The 15,674-nt window shown below is 41.9% G+C and overlaps 4 protein-coding genes and 1 long non-coding RNA gene across 7 annotated transcripts; 3 read left to right on the forward strand and 2 right to left on the reverse strand.

Moving 5' to 3' along the window:
• The first annotated feature begins 21 nt into the window (after nt 1–21).
• lmod3 (leiomodin 3 (fetal)) lies at nt 22–3,104 on the forward strand. The gene is made up of 3 exons (XM_037240620.1): nt 22–449; nt 564–2,105; nt 2,785–3,104. Exons 1-3 carry the CDS (start codon nt 165–167, stop codon nt 2,830–2,832), a joined length of 1,875 nt encoding a protein of 624 aa, XP_037096515.1. The 5' UTR covers nt 22–164; the 3' UTR covers nt 2,833–3,104.
• Nucleotides 3,105–4,167: 1,063 nt separating this feature from the next.
• On the reverse strand, nt 4,168–7,557 carry LOC119115835 (PRA1 family protein 3-like). Its single transcript, XM_037240675.1, has 3 exons — nt 7,300–7,557; nt 6,110–6,327; nt 4,168–5,184 (listed from the first exon to the last, which is right to left on the reverse strand). The coding sequence occupies exons 1-3, from the start codon at nt 7,479–7,481 to the stop codon at nt 5,009–5,011; spliced, it is 576 nt and encodes a 191-aa protein (XP_037096570.1). The 5' UTR covers nt 7,482–7,557; the 3' UTR covers nt 4,168–5,008.
• A 223-nt stretch (nt 7,558–7,780) lies between these two features.
• uba3 (ubiquitin-like modifier activating enzyme 3) lies at nt 7,781–11,877 on the forward strand. 3 transcript variants are annotated; one of them, XM_037240652.1, is made up of 18 exons: nt 7,781–7,904; nt 8,007–8,045; nt 8,632–8,743; nt 8,805–8,885; nt 8,953–9,035; nt 9,111–9,191; nt 9,295–9,338; nt 9,420–9,484; nt 9,568–9,723; nt 9,842–9,944; nt 10,009–10,119; nt 10,205–10,258; nt 10,497–10,533; nt 10,617–10,698; nt 10,791–10,891; nt 10,998–11,061; nt 11,159–11,213; nt 11,309–11,877. In XM_037240652.1, the coding sequence occupies exons 1-18, from the start codon at nt 7,885–7,887 to the stop codon at nt 11,395–11,397; spliced, it is 1,377 nt and encodes a 458-aa protein (XP_037096547.1). In that variant the 5' UTR covers nt 7,781–7,884; the 3' UTR covers nt 11,398–11,877. The 3 variants fall into 3 exon arrangements, with proteins under 3 accessions (XP_037096547.1, XP_037096538.1, XP_037096557.1); XM_037240643.1 differs by having other exon boundaries at nt 7,784–7,904; nt 8,007–8,069; XM_037240662.1 differs by lacking the exon at nt 8,007–8,045 and having other exon boundaries at nt 7,870–7,904.
• LOC119115847 lies at nt 9,186–12,702 on the reverse strand. Its single transcript, XR_005096200.1, has 3 exons — nt 12,667–12,702; nt 11,899–11,953; nt 9,186–9,501 (listed from the first exon to the last, which is right to left on the reverse strand). It is a non-coding gene; the product is annotated as an uncharacterized LOC119115847 (long non-coding RNA).
• Nucleotides 12,482–14,662, forward strand: LOC119115814 (nuclear factor 7, ovary-like). Its single transcript, XM_037240632.1, has 2 exons — nt 12,482–12,933; nt 13,395–14,662. Exons 1-2 carry the CDS (start codon nt 12,613–12,615, stop codon nt 14,619–14,621), a joined length of 1,548 nt encoding a protein of 515 aa, XP_037096527.1. The 5' UTR covers nt 12,482–12,612; the 3' UTR covers nt 14,622–14,662.
• The last annotated feature ends 1,012 nt before the right edge of the window (nt 14,663–15,674 follow it).

Genomic DNA, 15,674 nt, shown 5'->3' on the forward strand with positions numbered 1-15,674 from the left:
CATGCCTTTCACCCCCTACTTGTCTTGCCGTAAATATCTCCCGTGCACTTCGCAAGGTTTAATTTTAGAGTCCACATGAGGCATAAGCAGAGCAACTCCAGCTGAAGTCAGAAGCTTGCCAGTTTGCTCTGTGTCAGTATTCTGACAAACATTTAGCGTCGGAGATGTCGAGCAGAGATACCGAGGACCTGAATGAGGAGGACATTGATGAGGATGAGCTCCTCGCTACGCTTTCGCCTGAGGAGCTTAAGGAGCTCCAGAGTGAAATGGATATTATAATTGCTCCAGATGATAGCGTTCCAGTTGGACAGAGGCAGAAGGACCAGACAGAGAAGTCACCGACTGGAAGCTTTGACCACAGATCCTTGGTCGGCTACCTCTACTGGGAAAAGGAATCCAAACGCATGCTTGAGGAAGAAAGAGTGCCTGCTACTCTGCTACCCAGTGAGGTAAGAGGCCAACAGACTGCCAAAAATTTAAAAATAAGTTGTCAACACACATAATAATAGAACCTGGGGAGACACACTAGTAAATATGTCGGTCCACTTGCTTGTCTTCATCAGAAAACACTGAGCAAGGAGGCTGAAGAGAAAGAAAAAGTCAACACGGTGGAAGATGGGCACGATGAAATTTGTGAAGGAAAACAAGAAGTCATTGAGGAAAAGGCTAAAGATGATACTGGAGACGGGAAAATAGCTGAAGAAAAGATAGAGGAGACCGTTAAGGAAGTTGTCAACAACGTGAAAGAGAGCAATGAAGTGGACAAAGCGCTCCCTGAGAAAGAGATGAATACAAATCAGTGTGAAAAAAGTCAGACAAAATCTGACGGCACAGAAAAGGAAACGGTAAGCCATGAGAACGGAACGACACAAGTTAAAGAGGAAAGTAAAACGACAGACGCTTTGCCTCCTCCGGACTCACTGGGGGATGCAAAGACAAGTGAGCCCAACGACAAAGTCCAGCAAAAAGAGGAGCCAAAGATCAATAAATTAAAAATCCCCAAGCTGGCACTGAACAACATCAAAATGACATCTCGACCATCGGGAAATGAGACAAACTTAGAGTCGACGCTGGACAAGATCCGAAACAACAATTCTTCTGTCACCGAGGTGAATCTCAACAACATCGAAAACATTCCCAAAGAGATGCTCCTGGACTACGTCAACGCCTTGAAGAAGAACAAACACGTGAAAACCTTCAGCATCGCAAACACCGGCGTGGATGAAAACATCGCCTTCAACCTGGCCAACATGTTACGCGAGAATCGCAGCATCACCACGCTCAACATCGAGTCCAACTTCATCACCGGAAAGGGAATCGTCGCCATCATTCGATGCCTGCAATTCAACGAGACCCTCACCGAGCTGCGCTTTCACAATCAAAGACACATGCTGGGTCATCATGCCGAGATGGAGATTTCACGGCTGCTCAAGGCCAACAGCACCTTGCTGAAGATGGGCTACCATTTTGAACAGCCGGGGCCGAGGATGGTGGTGACTAATCTCTTAACCAGGAACCTGGACCGCCAGAGGCAGCTGAGAAAGGAAGAGCAGAAGCAGCAGCAGCTGAAGGAGCAGAAGGAGGTCATGCAGATGTACGAGAGCAGTCTCAACCTGCCTCCGGGTTTACTTGAGATGCTGGGCTACATACCGCCCCTCGAACTCCTGCAGAAACACGGGCTTGTTGCGCCTCCAAAAGAACTGAATAACGTGCCGCCAAAAGCAGAAGCAAAGGAAATCAAAGAGGAACCAGAGCCACCAAAGCAGCTAAAACACAAGAAAATTCCCAAGCAACCAAGCGCTGAGACCCAAAACCCATTGAGAGAAGTCCGGCTGAAGAAAACGCCAAAGAAACGTGACCATTTTCAGGAGTTGGATCGCAGAGAGGCCAGTCGACAAGAGAGAGCAAATGTCCAACTGAGGAAGACTCCCAAAGTGAAGGAGTCAGTCACAGAAGGGCCGGTGGAAGAAAAAGCAAACCTGAAGGACGTCATTAAGACTTTGAAGCCGATCCCTCGCAAGCGAGTGCCACCCAAGGTTGATCCCACACCCCGCGACGAGCTCCTAAATGAGATCAAGAAGAGTAACGTGGCCTACCTTAAATCTGTGAGTATTGCTGCTGGCTGACAAGCCACCTCAGACATTTAGGAATTAGCAAGGTTACACCAACTGACCCCTCTCGGGATGTAAATACAGCCGCCGTCGTATTCGGTTCAGGCTCGTAAAAAAAGTCGAGCTTATTTAGGATGAGAGGGAGGGGCACATGTGGGACTGGCCACTCGCCACTCACGAGACTGACACAAACAGAGACAAGCATTTTGATTTAGAGTACAGGTGTCAAAGTCAAGGCCCGGGGGCCAGATACAGCCCACCACATCATTTTATTTGGCCCGCGAAGACAAATTGTGCATCAAATTCCTGTGTCATTACTAGAATTGCAAATTGTCTTCACTTTTAATATCTTTTTTTTTTAAATATTTGACCAGTTTTTACTCGTCTGATTTGAAAACGAGTTATTTGTCAGTTTGTTTTGTAGCTTTTACTGTATATAATATGAGGTGCTCATACATTTATTTGGGTTGACAGTCATAATGGCCCTCCGAAAGAAGCTATGACTACGATGCGGCCCGCGAAAAAAAATTTGACACCCCTGATTTAGAGGAATGATCAAGTCTTATTATGACATCACTTCTTTCAGTTCATGTTAGTACATTGTGTAAAGTATGATTGCTTATTAATTGGATCCCACAGAAACTTGATTACTCATGACTTCCTTTGCTTGCAGGTGCCGCTCCCCAAAGCCTTGGAATCAAGTGAAACAAGTCTCATCTGAGGCAGTGCCTTACCGTAATCTGTGTTTGACACCGATTGTATTTTGGAAATGAACTGTGCAGTGACAAAGAACAATTTGTTCACAGTGACTGGTTGTTGTTCCACCATGAGTCACAAAAGCAAAGATGTGGGACTGTACATTTGAAATTAGAAGTACATTAAAATTATGGAGTCATTTGATGATGATTAATGATTATTTAGGACAAATCACAGTTGTTTCACAAAACAACTTTGATTTGAAATGTCAACCTTCTGGTTTTAAAAAAATACAAATCGAAAACAAAACAAGAATGATAATTGTAGTTAATCACAATTTTTAGAGCAAGACGAAAAATTGGGATTTAATTCCGATGGGAAAAAATAGATTGCAATTTTTAAAACTGCTTCAGATTGAATATGGTGTTTTGTCAACAGTTGAATGAAAGTGGATTAAATTTGCGATAGGAGCAGATTATAAAACGTCAAGAAGGTAAAACATCCTAGAATGTGTCAAAAGTTGTCTATACAAAGAGGAAGCCACAGCGGAGATGGTCAATTGGTCACTTTCTAATTCCATCTATTAAAAGGTTGTTTGGCGATGACATCATTTTTCAAAAAAAGACATTTGTCATGACAAGGCTCCAACAAAGTTGACCTGGGAGAAGCAAAGAAAGCAAGATTGATGAATGATACCGTGCCACTGATTAAGTTGACGCCAGTTAGTTTTTTCGTGATTCTGTTGTTTTAAAATTTAGAATTTTAAAATTTAGAGTTGAGTGATTACACTTTTTTTTCCCCCCTTCTACTTGCTCTAAAAAATGTGTCTAAGTAAAACAATTCTTGTTTTATTTTTTCCTCCTTTAAAGCCAGCAAGGTGGCCATTATCTATAGAAATTGTTTCGTGGAACCTGTAGAACGTAATTTCCCTTTTTTCTAATCATCCTTCAGGAGCAATGATTCCATAATTTCTGACCAGCGTAAAAAGACACAAACTTTATCTTCTCACTGTATGACATTAGTCAAAAAAAATCTATTCAAGATCAATGATTACCAAAATTATTTTTTTTGCTAAAGACCTAAATGAGTTTCTTTTGAGGCAAATGTTTCATTACTTTCTTTAAAGTGTATGTTTCAGAACAAAATGCATCAAAGTTGTTTGCCCTAAAAAAAAAAGATGATCAACTGTACATTTATTCAGAGGGGAGCTCAAGTGTTTTATGCTTTAGCACCGACCGTACCAGGAAGGATTATATTTACTTACTAGGGCATGTTGTGGTTTGCATTTGCAAATTTATAAACAATCCCACAGACATGACTACTGCACGGCAGTCATAAAATAATATAAAAGAAAGCACCATTGTTTTATATAGCCATGTTTAATATTTGGTAATGTGGATCACACCATCACATGTCATCACATGTAACATATGTATATCCATCCTGTGGCGTTCATGCAGTGTGCAGTCAATGTGCACAAGAGGTTAGCTTCAGGGAATATTTGCCTGCGGTATAAAAGGAAGATAAATTGTGTTTCCTCTCCAGGATTGAAGGTATTTCAGTTGAATTAATAATTGTGTGCGTCCTACAGCCGCCACCATTCATAATACACCAGAAATAATACATGCTAACAGCAAAAATATACACACTGTAGTAGAATAAAGCTGGAAGAGCCATTCCTTTTTTCACTTGCACAGCAAAGATCAGAGGAGATACGTTCAGGCCGGTCTTTGCTTTCAGCACATGGTCACACAGCCGGAGAAAAATATTGTTCTATTTATACTCGGGATTAGGAGTGAGAACACATGTACACCAGAAACGCATTGGCCTCGGATCAGTATTCATACGAATCCCCAAGTGATAGATCTAATGAGTAAATCCACGTCTTGTACTGGGTTTCTTATTAAAAGTAGGAAATCTAAACTAGCAGTGCAAGTTAGCGCAATAAAGCCGAACATAAAACCACCCGGGGTGCGTGCCGAAGAAGGCCAATATCAGCAGGGGGATGCGTGTATTTTTAAATCTTTAGACATGGGAATGCTGCCATTTGTCTTTCAACTGTGATTCTGTACACATTGCGAGGAGTGTGCTCATGTAACTGTACTAAAAAGCCAAAGGGAAGACCGGAAGGGCCAAAAGTACAAATGTCATTCTACTTATGGTACGTTGGGTGATGGAGCAGACTTTCCTTTGCTACAATCTCACTGTTTCATTTTGCTTTCAATATAATCCTGGATTTTGTTAACTTTCTCCTCCTGCTGATCCAAGAGATCCATGATGATGCCCATGGGAGTCTTCTTTATCCCAACACCTTCCATCTTATTCTCCAGCCTGTTCTTCACGTTCCGCAGTCTCAGGGAGGCATGGATGAGTATTACTGAACGGCAACAATGGGACATTTTCAAAACTTAGAAAGAGAACTATATTTGGATATTCTTGGCTTTAGATGAAGAGTGACAGAGAGAAAGAGACAAACTGATGCAGGTGTTAGTCTATGAGGCAGATCGCAAAGCCATGAGATCAGCTGGTAAAAGCGGTTGTGTCCGCATCAAGAAACCATAGTGATTTGTAAACATGGGGCGGTGGGCAGGCTGCCTGCCTTGGTCGTGACCACACTGCCTCCAGCGGCATGTTAAAGCTCTAATGTTCGGGTGAACGATTATACGTAGTGGAAGAACAGAGAAAAAAAAAAGTAAAACTGGTTCAATTCTGTCACCTTTCATAAGATTGTACTTCCCAGTTGTCTTTTAATTGAGCTGTGAGTTAGAATAAGTGGTTGGAATCTTGATCAGCCGCTGCAAAACCTTAGTTATGCGTCGCTGTGTGAGTCATAGAGCCATTATTTGAAAAACACTAAGGCCTGGCCAGTCGTTCTACCGATTAAATCAGCTGAATAGAATTCTTTCCAAAATAATCAATATCGGCCGATTATTTTTTTTAGTCGCTTTTCATCCAAAATCAGTACATACATGCTGAATGGTGGCGTCCAAGTGGTACGGAATTGTGTCCTTACACTGTTTGTCCACTAAGTGGAGTTGTGACTTCATTTAACCCTTAAATCTTCGAGGTAAGATAGACAACTGCAGCCAGGCCTGTTTACCATAGTATGCTGAACGTCAGCTAAGTTTGGGAAATTAACAGTGACTCAACATGTCTCCCATTTTAGTTTAACTCTCCTTATCATGTGTGCCTGACAACACGTACTTTGTTTGTCCAGCTTTTGTTACGTTACATTCGCTATATTACATGTGTCTTGAATAACTTCACAATGAAAATGAAATTATGTCAACATCAAGACTTACACAGCAGAGGGAAGGTGATGCCAAAGATGAAGACCATGACACCACCGCACAGCGACAGCACGAAGTAACTGGCGACCATGACGCAGATGACAAACAAGGTGGGGTTCTTTTTCTTGAAGTTCTTGATGATGCCTTGATTCTCCCCGGCCCACACGCAACCCATGAATACCAAAGTCACGACGGTTCCTCCGAGAAACATGCCGAGTGGGTTCAGGAACCTGTGAAATGAACAACGGCATTTTAGCCATTTAGGTTAGTATTTTTAAACAATGTGCTGGAGGTCAATAACAGTGGCAGGAGAAACATTTCTGAAAATACAGCGTTCTGAATATCGCGTTTGTAGAACAGGAATTAAACAGTCAAAATCCACCCGTTTTTATCAATCTGAGGGGGTGGCCATTTTGCCATTTGTTGTCGACTTTAAATGACATCACAGTTGCCATGTCTCAGCTCACAACCAATCACAGCTCAGCTTTAGAAAATTGGTGAGCTCTGATTGGTTGTGACCAGACACGGCAACTGTGATGTCATTTTCAGTCGCAGCAAGAGGCAAAATGGCCGCCACCTGAGATGGATTTTGACTGTTTAATTCCTGCACTAATAAACAAATAAACACGCAAATTCTAATTGGACCAATACATTTAGTGTCCACGAAAACAGTGCCTCTGATCATAATTTTAATCTAAAACGTGATCAGATAAAAGGAATTTTGTCCATGCAAATGTAGCCAATTACACACAACATGCCGGTCACTTTTTTACATGTGGAAATAGAAATTCCTGCAGTTCACCCACATTTTCTGGATGTCTTGAAGTGACAAAAGGAGTAATTTCGCTATGAGGAAAGATATTGAGGCATATACTCAATAATATTAAATGTACTTTTTGGAATAAAATCTCAGCCACGTTCTTGATGAACACTTTGGTCAACTAGGCAAATGTCATAATGGTCCTACAAGACAATGAGAACCAAGTCTTTTAAGGGTTGGTACTTGGCATACAAGACTGTACATATTTTTGACTCGCTATAATAATCGTGTGACAGTCCGACACGCGGTTGCATAAAATGAGGTACGAAGAGTTGTCTGTTGGCGCATGACATTCAGAATAGCCAACGAAGTCATGATGGAAAAAAGTATGCATGGTAATTAAAACAGCCACCCAAGCTTGTCTGTGTTAGCTGGTACTAACCCAACAATGAGGAAAATCACCACGGCCGCGGCGAAGTAGTTCGTCTGGTAGTACATTAAATTGCTGATAACTCTGTTGTTCCATTTTGCCAGATTTGTGAAATCCGGCTTGGCGAAGCGCTCCGTTCCGGGATAGAAATCATCCCACAGTCTGAGAGGCGCAAGCTCCATTTTGGCTGCCATGACGTCAACGCTCAACAAACATCACGGAACCTGCGACGTCGCTAGTGTGTGACAGGTCAGCTGATCACTGCCGAGAGCGAGCAGATGTGACGCAGACTTCTCGCGATAGTTAACCGTGACGCCGAACTCTCGCGATAGTTAACCGTTTACCGGAAGCAATAACTACAAATGTATGTTTTTTGTTGTTTTTTCTAACTACACGAAAATCCACACTAAACACAAATTACATATTGTTCTGCGTTTCTTGCTCAGAGTGAATAAGGGCGTTTTAAAAAAAAAAAAAAGAAAAACAAAGAAAAAATCATTCTGCGTTTCTCTTCCTGCGTTTTTCCGGAGCAGTGTTGCGCAGCTTTGACGCTCGCCAAGCCCCCCGTCATATTCGAGGACATGGGACCGTGAAAGTATGGCGGATGCCGAGGAGTCGTAAGTCTCATTGGATGAAAAAGCCATTTAATCGGCGTTAAACATCTAGTAGTTTGACCCTAACGCGGCATGATTCACATCTATTCCCATTTTTTCTTCCAGGGAGAAGAAAAGAAGGCGAATAGAAGACCTGACAGACAAGTTAGTGACGAATGCTAAGGAAAGGTCTCTCTCTTTCTGCCCGGCAAAAGGGTTGCGTTCGGCTGTGAGGCAGAAGACGTGAAAATTCACATATTTTAGTCAGAGGGACTTAATAAACCTGCTTGGCCGTAAATCTTGAACTCCCCTAAATGGAAATGTGTTCTTAACGTGTCTTTGTTTTGATGAACGATTCAGCAACAAAACCTGTGTTGTACCTTCTGCCCACCTTATTGGGTACACGCGACCTGGAAGTACATTTAACGAAACATCAACACAGAAGAATGTGATGTAAATTTCTTTGCATCATGTGCTTGGTATTAGACAGCAAATTTACTAATGTTTTCATTCATAAACCTCGCACTAATATTGACAAATTTGTTTTGGCACGATTGCAGCTTGCTGGAAAAACTGTGGCAGTTGCTTTAAAAGCAAAGCTAAATAACCTGGTGGATAGATCTTTATGATATGATGTAGATGAAGACTGTTGGTTTTCAAATGAGTAGAGTGTTGCCTTTTGTATTGCCGCTGGCTGTTGTCATGAAGTTTTTGTCTACTCGTGCGACTGAGTGTTTGCTGTGTTTTTTAGAATGGCTGTAGATGGTGGTGCCTGCGACTGGGACGGCCGGTGGAATCACGTTAGGAAGTTCCTAGAGAGACCCGGTCCGTTCACACATCCTGATTTTGAGCCAAGCACAGAGGTGAGCGAGGACATTTGAATGACCACATAATGTTCCTGCCTTGATGCGCGTGTCACCTCAGTCTCTACAGTTTCTATTGGAGACATGCAAGATTTTGGTGATCGGTGCCGGTGGGCTTGGCTGCGAACTGCTGAAAGATTTGGTAGGAAATTGAGTCAAAGCAATGAGAGCGCCCTTATCGTTGTTCTGAGAAGCTTGTGTTGTTGCAGGCCCTATCTGGGTTCCGTCTCATTCATGTGGTTGACATGGACACGATTGACTTGTCCAACCTCAATCGGCAGTTTCTTTTCAGGTAAATTTCCTTTGTTGTTTTTTTTTCTCCCTCACTGTTAATCTCGGCCGATTTTGTTTGAACTTGTTTCATCAGGCCTAAAGATGTCGGCCGACCAAAAGCGGAAGTGGCCGCTGACTTCATTAACAGTCGCATCCCTGGGTGTAAAGTTGTACCGTATCCTGTCTGGAACAGTCTCAGAGTCTCCAATGAACCTTGACCTTATCACACTTGCAAGAACATGAACATGCTTTTAATTCCTTATCAGATTCACGTTCAGACACTTCAAAAAAATCCAGGACTTTGACGAGTCCTTCTACAGGCGTAAGTGTGTTTTTCCTCTGTCAGATGTCAACTTCAGCAGAGTGAGTCACCTCTCCCAAACTTGAACTTGTCTCCCTGCAGAGTTCCACATCATCGTGTGTGGGCTGGACTCCATCATCGCCAGGCGATGGATGAACGGCATGCTGGTGGGAAGCCGCTGTCCCTTCAACAGATGCTCAAGTTTACTAAAGGGAGATTGAGCTCTCAATGGCACTTTTGCTAAATTTAGATATCCCTCCTGAGCTATGAAGATGGAATACTGGATCCCAGCTCCATCATCCCCCTCATTGACGGAGGCACGGAAGGCTTCAAAGGAAACGCTCGCGTCATTTTACCCGGCATGACGGCTTGCATCGAATGCACTCTTGAGCTCTACCCACCCCAGGTCACGCGCACACCCTGTTGCTCTTTTTTTCGTCTCTACATTTTTAAATGAGCGCAAGCAAGACTTGCTCAATGGCATCCCAGTTGACTCGAACCTTGTCCTTTTTTACAATGCTCAGGTTCACTTCCCCATGTGCACCATCGCGTCCATGCCGAGGCTCCCCGAGCATTGCATTGAATACCCCAGAATGTTTCAGTGGCCCAAAGAAAAGCCGTTTGGAGGTATGGAGGTCATGTGTTCCTTTCCGTGTTGTTGAAGATTCAGCGTCACCTTCTTGTTTTCCAGAAACAAGTTTAGATGGCGATAACCCCGAGCACATCCAGTGGATATTTGAGCGGGCGCTAGAGCGAGCCGCTCAGTTCAACATCACCGGAGTCACGTACAGACTCACTCAAGGTCAAATCCGGTTTTGCTTTCGCACGACAACTGACAGCACTTGCGTTTTTAATAATAATATTAATGAATTAATCCTGTCTTGCAGGAGTTGTAAAGCGGATCATTCCTGCCGTGGCGTCGACGAATGCCGTTATCGCTGGTATGGAAAGTATTCTGCGTTTTGCCTTGATTTGAGAAAAATATATTATTATTCCTGAGTTGGTCTCAGTTTTGCAGAGATACGATTCAGTTCCTGCTCTATTTTATTTGACATTTATCTTGTGCTTAAATAAATTGACTTTTATAACAGCTTTCAAATATTGTTGGTGTTACACTGTCAAATGTCCAAAGAGTTATGAAGTCATTCTTCATGATGCTGTGTGCTTATGTTTTTGCAGCCGCCTGTGCAAGTGAAGTTTTCAAAATTGCCACCAGGTTGGTACCGCAAGCTCATCGATAATCATTCTGCTAAATGTATGGCTTTGTCAAACGCACATCACATTTCTTCCTTGTTGCAGTGCTTATATTCCTTTAAGTAATTACCTGGTCTTTAATGATGTGGACGGACTCTACACTTACAGTTTTGAAGCTGAGCGAAAGGTTTGTTGCTCAGATCTTCACCCCCCAATAATGTTTCCCAGGCGAACTATAACTCTGTCTTGTACCGTGTGTGTGTTTGTTTTGATGGACAGGACAACTGTTCAGCTTGCAGCCAGGTGCCGCAAGACCTCCAGTTCCCGCCTTCTGCAAAACTACAGGAGGTCTTAGAGTACCTGACAGAGAATGCTTCCCTGTGAGTGACATTCAACCCCATTTCCATCAAATGAGAAATAGCAGTTTGTATATTTTATACCCGCCGCAAGGACGGCAAATGAAAATGACAAAATGTTACTTTCCAGACAAATGAAATCTCCAGCTATCACTACAACTCTGGAAGGCAAAAATAAGACTCTGTACCTGCAGGTAATAGAAGGACATAGTTCAGCATGCTACTTGCCCATCTACTTGTATTTAATTTAAAACTTGAAAAAAAAATGAACTAATTTACTTTCCATCGCAGTCTGTTAAATCAATCGAAGAACGAACAAGGCCAAACCTCTGCAAAACCTTGAAAGGTAATCATCTTTCGTCCTTATGCTGTTGACATCTATACACAGGGTGCCTTAATATGTGTTTATGTATTGATTTTTAAATTTGTCTCGTCACGCAGAGCTGGGCTTGTCGGACGGACAGGAATTAGCCGTGGCGGACGTCACCACACCTCAGACGGTCCTCTTCAAGCTCAATTTCACTGCCTGAAAACTGCTTGGAACACAAAGCACTGACCTTTGGCTTTCTCAATCACAATGTTACTGCAGCGCATCTGATTATAAGTGTAAATAGGAAAAGTCAATTCTCATTAGTCAGATAACATTAATAATATTGTTTACTTGTGCGTGGATGCCCATTGTAGAGTTCCTCCTGTCTATCTAATGAGAATGACCATGTATTGTAATGAAGATTTATTTCTGACTCAATTGAAGATCTGTGGTTTAGGTTTCATTCAATTTATTCAAATCGCAGCAGTGGCAGCAGGTCAGCTTCATATTTTACCTTCTAAAAATATGTAGAATTGATGCTGAAAATCATTTAAAAAAAAAAAAAAAGTTACTTTTGACGCATGCTTCCCTCAATACTTTACAATTTGTACACTCCACAACAACTATAATTTAAAATTCCAATACCACACCACTGTATTGTCAGAGATATCGACTTAAATTAAACATGAAATAATGGAAACAATGTTGCACTTTGTCTTACCAGTAGTAGGTCATATGAAGATTTCACCACCTTTTGTTTTGAAATAACGCTTGACCTGCAGTGACATAAAAAAGCGATAGTTAAAGCTCTTGGGAGATGTTCAAATCATTGCTTTTGCTGTCACCTTGTGTTCATGTTGAGTAACTACAACCTCCAATTTCTATTATTCAATATTAACCCGACTATGCACATAGGTCGAAACTATGACGAAGCTACGCTAAGGAAATATTAGTCTTGATTACAGTAACAATATGTATGAAAGCAATTTTAGGCCAAACTATTTTACTGATAATCTTATTAAAGCAGTCGTGACAACTGCGTGCCTCGGGCTGCTGCGTCAACTAGCTCGATCAGCAAAATTCATAACTCCTAAACATGTTAAATAGACCCAGTAGACCGAGGACGCAGCCCACTTCTTCAAAATCTGTAAAGTATACCCTGAAATTAATTCCATCGCTTCACTTTTTTCCCCACCGTTCGGTGTAGCGACACCTGATGGGCAAATCGAATGGTGCAACATAGCCTCCCCACAAAATTCCTTTCCCCACTGTAATGTCAAGGCACAAAGCCAATAACCTAAACAAATGAAGACAAAAAAGAGACGCCATGACGTGATTAAACTGGCCAAGCAACTTACTGGACTGCACACTGCGTTGCTGTGGCAAAACAGACAAGGAGGAGGATCTGTACAGACTGGTAGAGCAATCCACATAGATGAAATGTCATTTACCGGTTAGGCGTCAGCAAGCCAGCGATATGAATTCTTACTCTTTTGCAAGCGAGTTGACTTGTTCAATTTGTCTGGACATTTTTACCGATCCGGTCACTCTTCTCTGCGGCCACTCTTTCTGCAGAACATGTCTCACGGGTTTTTTGGACAACGAAGAGGAGCACTTGTGTCCGCAATGTCGGACGTCTGTCCCATCTGTGGAGGAGGTGACAGGCTTGTGTACCAACTTCGTCTTGCTCAGCCTTGCTGAAAAGGCAAAACGAAAATGCAATATCACCAAAGGGCATATTGCAGCAAAAGATGAGGTAAGTTACGTCATGGCTTTTATTAGTGGTCATAAAAATGTATGTCAGCGCTCAAATATACGCCACAATTTTTTGTATCTGTAATTAATTGAGGCCTATTGTGTGATAGGATTTATGCCAAACAGGCCTAGCCACTTTCGGAGCTTGCCATCTCCGCGTGGCTACGTCACAGAAGGGAGGGAGGCAAGCATTGTAATTGTTTTCTGTCTTATTTTGTTACGTTCTGTTGTCATCTAATATCTGAAAATGCGATAGATTGCCATCACCAGTCCCTTCAATCTATTCTTTCTCCATCCTTTTAAGGAATGAAGACAAACACAGCAGTGACAGCGTTGACATATTAAACAGACAAGTGGATGTATTCTAACAAAACAAAAAACATCAGCCACATAGTGGATAGACTTGTTCTACGTTTCTCATGGCTGTAATAATCAAATCATCCAAACATATTTTTTTGACAGGTTGCTGAAATGTGCCCGAAGCATGATGAGAAGCTGAAACTGTACTGTGTGACCGACGGGCAGCTGATTTGCGTCATATGTCGAGATGGAGAATGGCATAAAGGACACACATTCAAACCCATCGAAGAAGCAGCGGCGTTGCTGAAGAACGACCTGGTGAAGGGATTGGACAGGATTTCTGGACCCATCAAAACTTTGGAGAGCGCGTTCCACACTCGGGAAGAGAAACTAGTTGCAATTAAAACCAGGTCTTGTCAACTGCTGAGCCAAATCAGTGCACAGTTTGAGGAGATGCACCAGTTTTTGAGGAAGAGAGAAAATGAGCTGAGCAAAGAAGTGAAACGACAACAGAACACTGTCGTCAAGGAGCTGAACACTATCAACGCAGCGCTGTACCAGAGTGAAACGTTGCAGGCTAAGGTGGGTTCAGTTCTGGACATTGCCGACCATAGTAAATTTTTAAAGGGCTGGGCCGAAGTTAACGTCATGCTTCAAAATGCATACCAACTGAGCGCAAAGGATTTCTCTGTGGAGCAAACCTCTCTATCCCTGGGACCTTATGAGAGTCACCTGAAGTTCTTTATTTGGAAAGAGATGCTTCAAGTGATCAAGCCTCGAGAAGAACAATTCACCCTCAAAGGGGAGGAGTGGGTCCAGTCCAATCTGTCTGTTGACAGACGCAGTCTGCTCCATAGTTCCCCCATTGAAACTCAATATCCTGTTGTCCCAAAAAGCCACATTCAATATCCAGCTATCCGAAAAGGCATCTTAGGTGATCGTTCTTATAGGGTTACGCGTCAAAAGACTATTAAACCCGTGGCCAGTTTTGCCTCCACAGTCTTCCCTACTTCTTCGTATCATGGATTTGCCACAAGTGTGAACAAATTCACTTCAGGGCAGCATTACTGGGAAATAGAGGTTGGCCATACTGGTGAAACTTCCTTTTGGGAAGTGGGGATACAAGATCACTTTATCAAACATCATGGTGGGAGGTTTTCCATCAACTGTCCAGAGGGAGTAACTCCACTAACTCTCCAATTCAAACCAAAAAGGATTGGGATCTATCTCGACATCTCATCCCAGAAGCTCTCTTTCTACAATGCAGTCAACATGACACGCATTGGCACAGTCAGCACGAAAAAGTCTCAAGCAACCTCAGTGTCAGCAGTCCAGAAAATAAGTTACGACCAACCAAATATCATCCCTTTTACTGTGTGCTGGTATTGAAGCATGCCTGGGTAAAAACAACACCAGGAAACAGAAGAATTAGAAAGGTATTCTGGCTGTTACAAGACAGGTGCTCATACCTACCTGCACGATGTAATGTTATGATCTCATGTTTTGGACAGGTGTGGTGCTGCTGGCTGCCCTGGCCATGTGTGTGTTTGATATGTTGCTCACTCAATTTACTTAACTGATTGATTACTTTAAAATTACTTCACTGGTTCTTCTATATCAAACAATTTGCTTTAGGTTCATTTACCTGACATGTTTCGGCGGGTTCTTCCGCCTTCATCAGAGTCTGATGAGTTTGACTCTGATGAAGGCGGAAGAACCCGCCGAAACATGTCAGGTAAATGAACCTAAAGCAAATTGTTTGATATAGAAGAACCAGTGAAGTAATTGAAAAAGAAAAACAAGATGAACCTAGTACAACGATTACTTTAAAAGTAATTTGGATGAAGTTAAAGTTGGATTACATGGTAATGCAACTCAATTTACTTCACTGATTGATTACTTAACTTTAAAAGTTGGATTACATGTTAATTTAATTTTTAAAAAAAGTTGATCGCTTTTGGTAAACAAATATTTGGTTTCGTTTTTTTTAAGCCAGTCTGTTTTGGCTTTATATTTTTTTAATATATTTTTAAGGTTTATAATGTATGTTGCTTATAATTATTAATTTGGGGACCTCATACACAGCCTGTTTTTTTCTTTAAGCTTGAATGTGCATCAATCCATGGTTTTTATTTTAATTCGACAAATTTGTAGCTAGATAACATGTTATCAACCGCAAAGTACCTTTAATAATTTTAGTGAACAGTGATTGTATTTCCGGCTTGAAAACAATCTCTAATTCCACCATTATAAATCATGCGGTCGAGACATGACACGGCGTATATGTGAGGTCACTCACACAGATAAGAACTTCAATTGTAAAGTTTGTATTTTTTCATCAGGTTTTCCTCATTTTCTTTTCTATCCATTGATTTGTTAATAAATGTTAATAAAATATGAACTATTCTTGTTTTACCCTCCCTTTAAGTGCTCCAAACCAAT

The sequence above is a fragment of the Syngnathus acus genome, chromosome 2 (assembly GCF_901709675.1).
Source record: "Syngnathus acus chromosome 2, fSynAcu1.2, whole genome shotgun sequence".
Taxonomy (NCBI): Eukaryota; Metazoa; Chordata; class Actinopteri; order Syngnathiformes; family Syngnathidae; genus Syngnathus; species Syngnathus acus.

Excerpts from the sequence above, each read along its gene's own strand:
- LOC119115835 (XM_037240675.1), bottom strand. The coding sequence starts at position 7,481 with ATGGCAGCCAAAATGGAGCTTGCGCCTCTCAGACTGTGGGATGATTTC. Across the intron at positions 6,328-7,299 it reads GTGATTTTCCTCATTGTTGG|GTTCCTGAACCCACTCGGCA; the intron begins GTTAGTACCAGC and ends TTCATTTCACAG. Across the intron at positions 5,185-6,109 it reads CATCACCTTCCCTCTGCTGT|TAATACTCATCCATGCCTCC; the intron begins GTAAGTCTTGAT and ends GTTGCCGTTCAG.
- lmod3 (XM_037240620.1), top strand. The coding sequence starts at position 165 with ATGTCGAGCAGAGATACCGAGGACCTGAATGAGGAGGACATTGATGAG. Across the intron at positions 450-563 it reads CTACTCTGCTACCCAGTGAG|AAAACACTGAGCAAGGAGGC; the intron begins GTAAGAGGCCAA and ends TGTCTTCATCAG. Across the intron at positions 2,106-2,784 it reads ACGTGGCCTACCTTAAATCT|GTGCCGCTCCCCAAAGCCTT; the intron begins GTGAGTATTGCT and ends CTTTGCTTGCAG.
- LOC119115814 (XM_037240632.1), top strand. The coding sequence starts at position 12,613 with ATGAAATGTCATTTACCGGTTAGGCGTCAGCAAGCCAGCGATATGAAT. Across the intron at positions 12,934-13,394 it reads ATATTGCAGCAAAAGATGAG|GTTGCTGAAATGTGCCCGAA; the intron begins GTAAGTTACGTC and ends TTTTTTTGACAG.
- uba3 (XM_037240643.1), top strand. The coding sequence starts at position 7,885 with ATGGCGGATGCCGAGGAGTC. Across the intron at positions 9,192-9,294 it reads CCTGGGTGTAAAGTTGTACC|ACACTTCAAAAAAATCCAGG; the intron begins GTATCCTGTCTG and ends ATTCACGTTCAG. Across the intron at positions 10,259-10,496 it reads GACGAATGCCGTTATCGCTG|CCGCCTGTGCAAGTGAAGTT; the intron begins GTATGGAAAGTA and ends ATGTTTTTGCAG.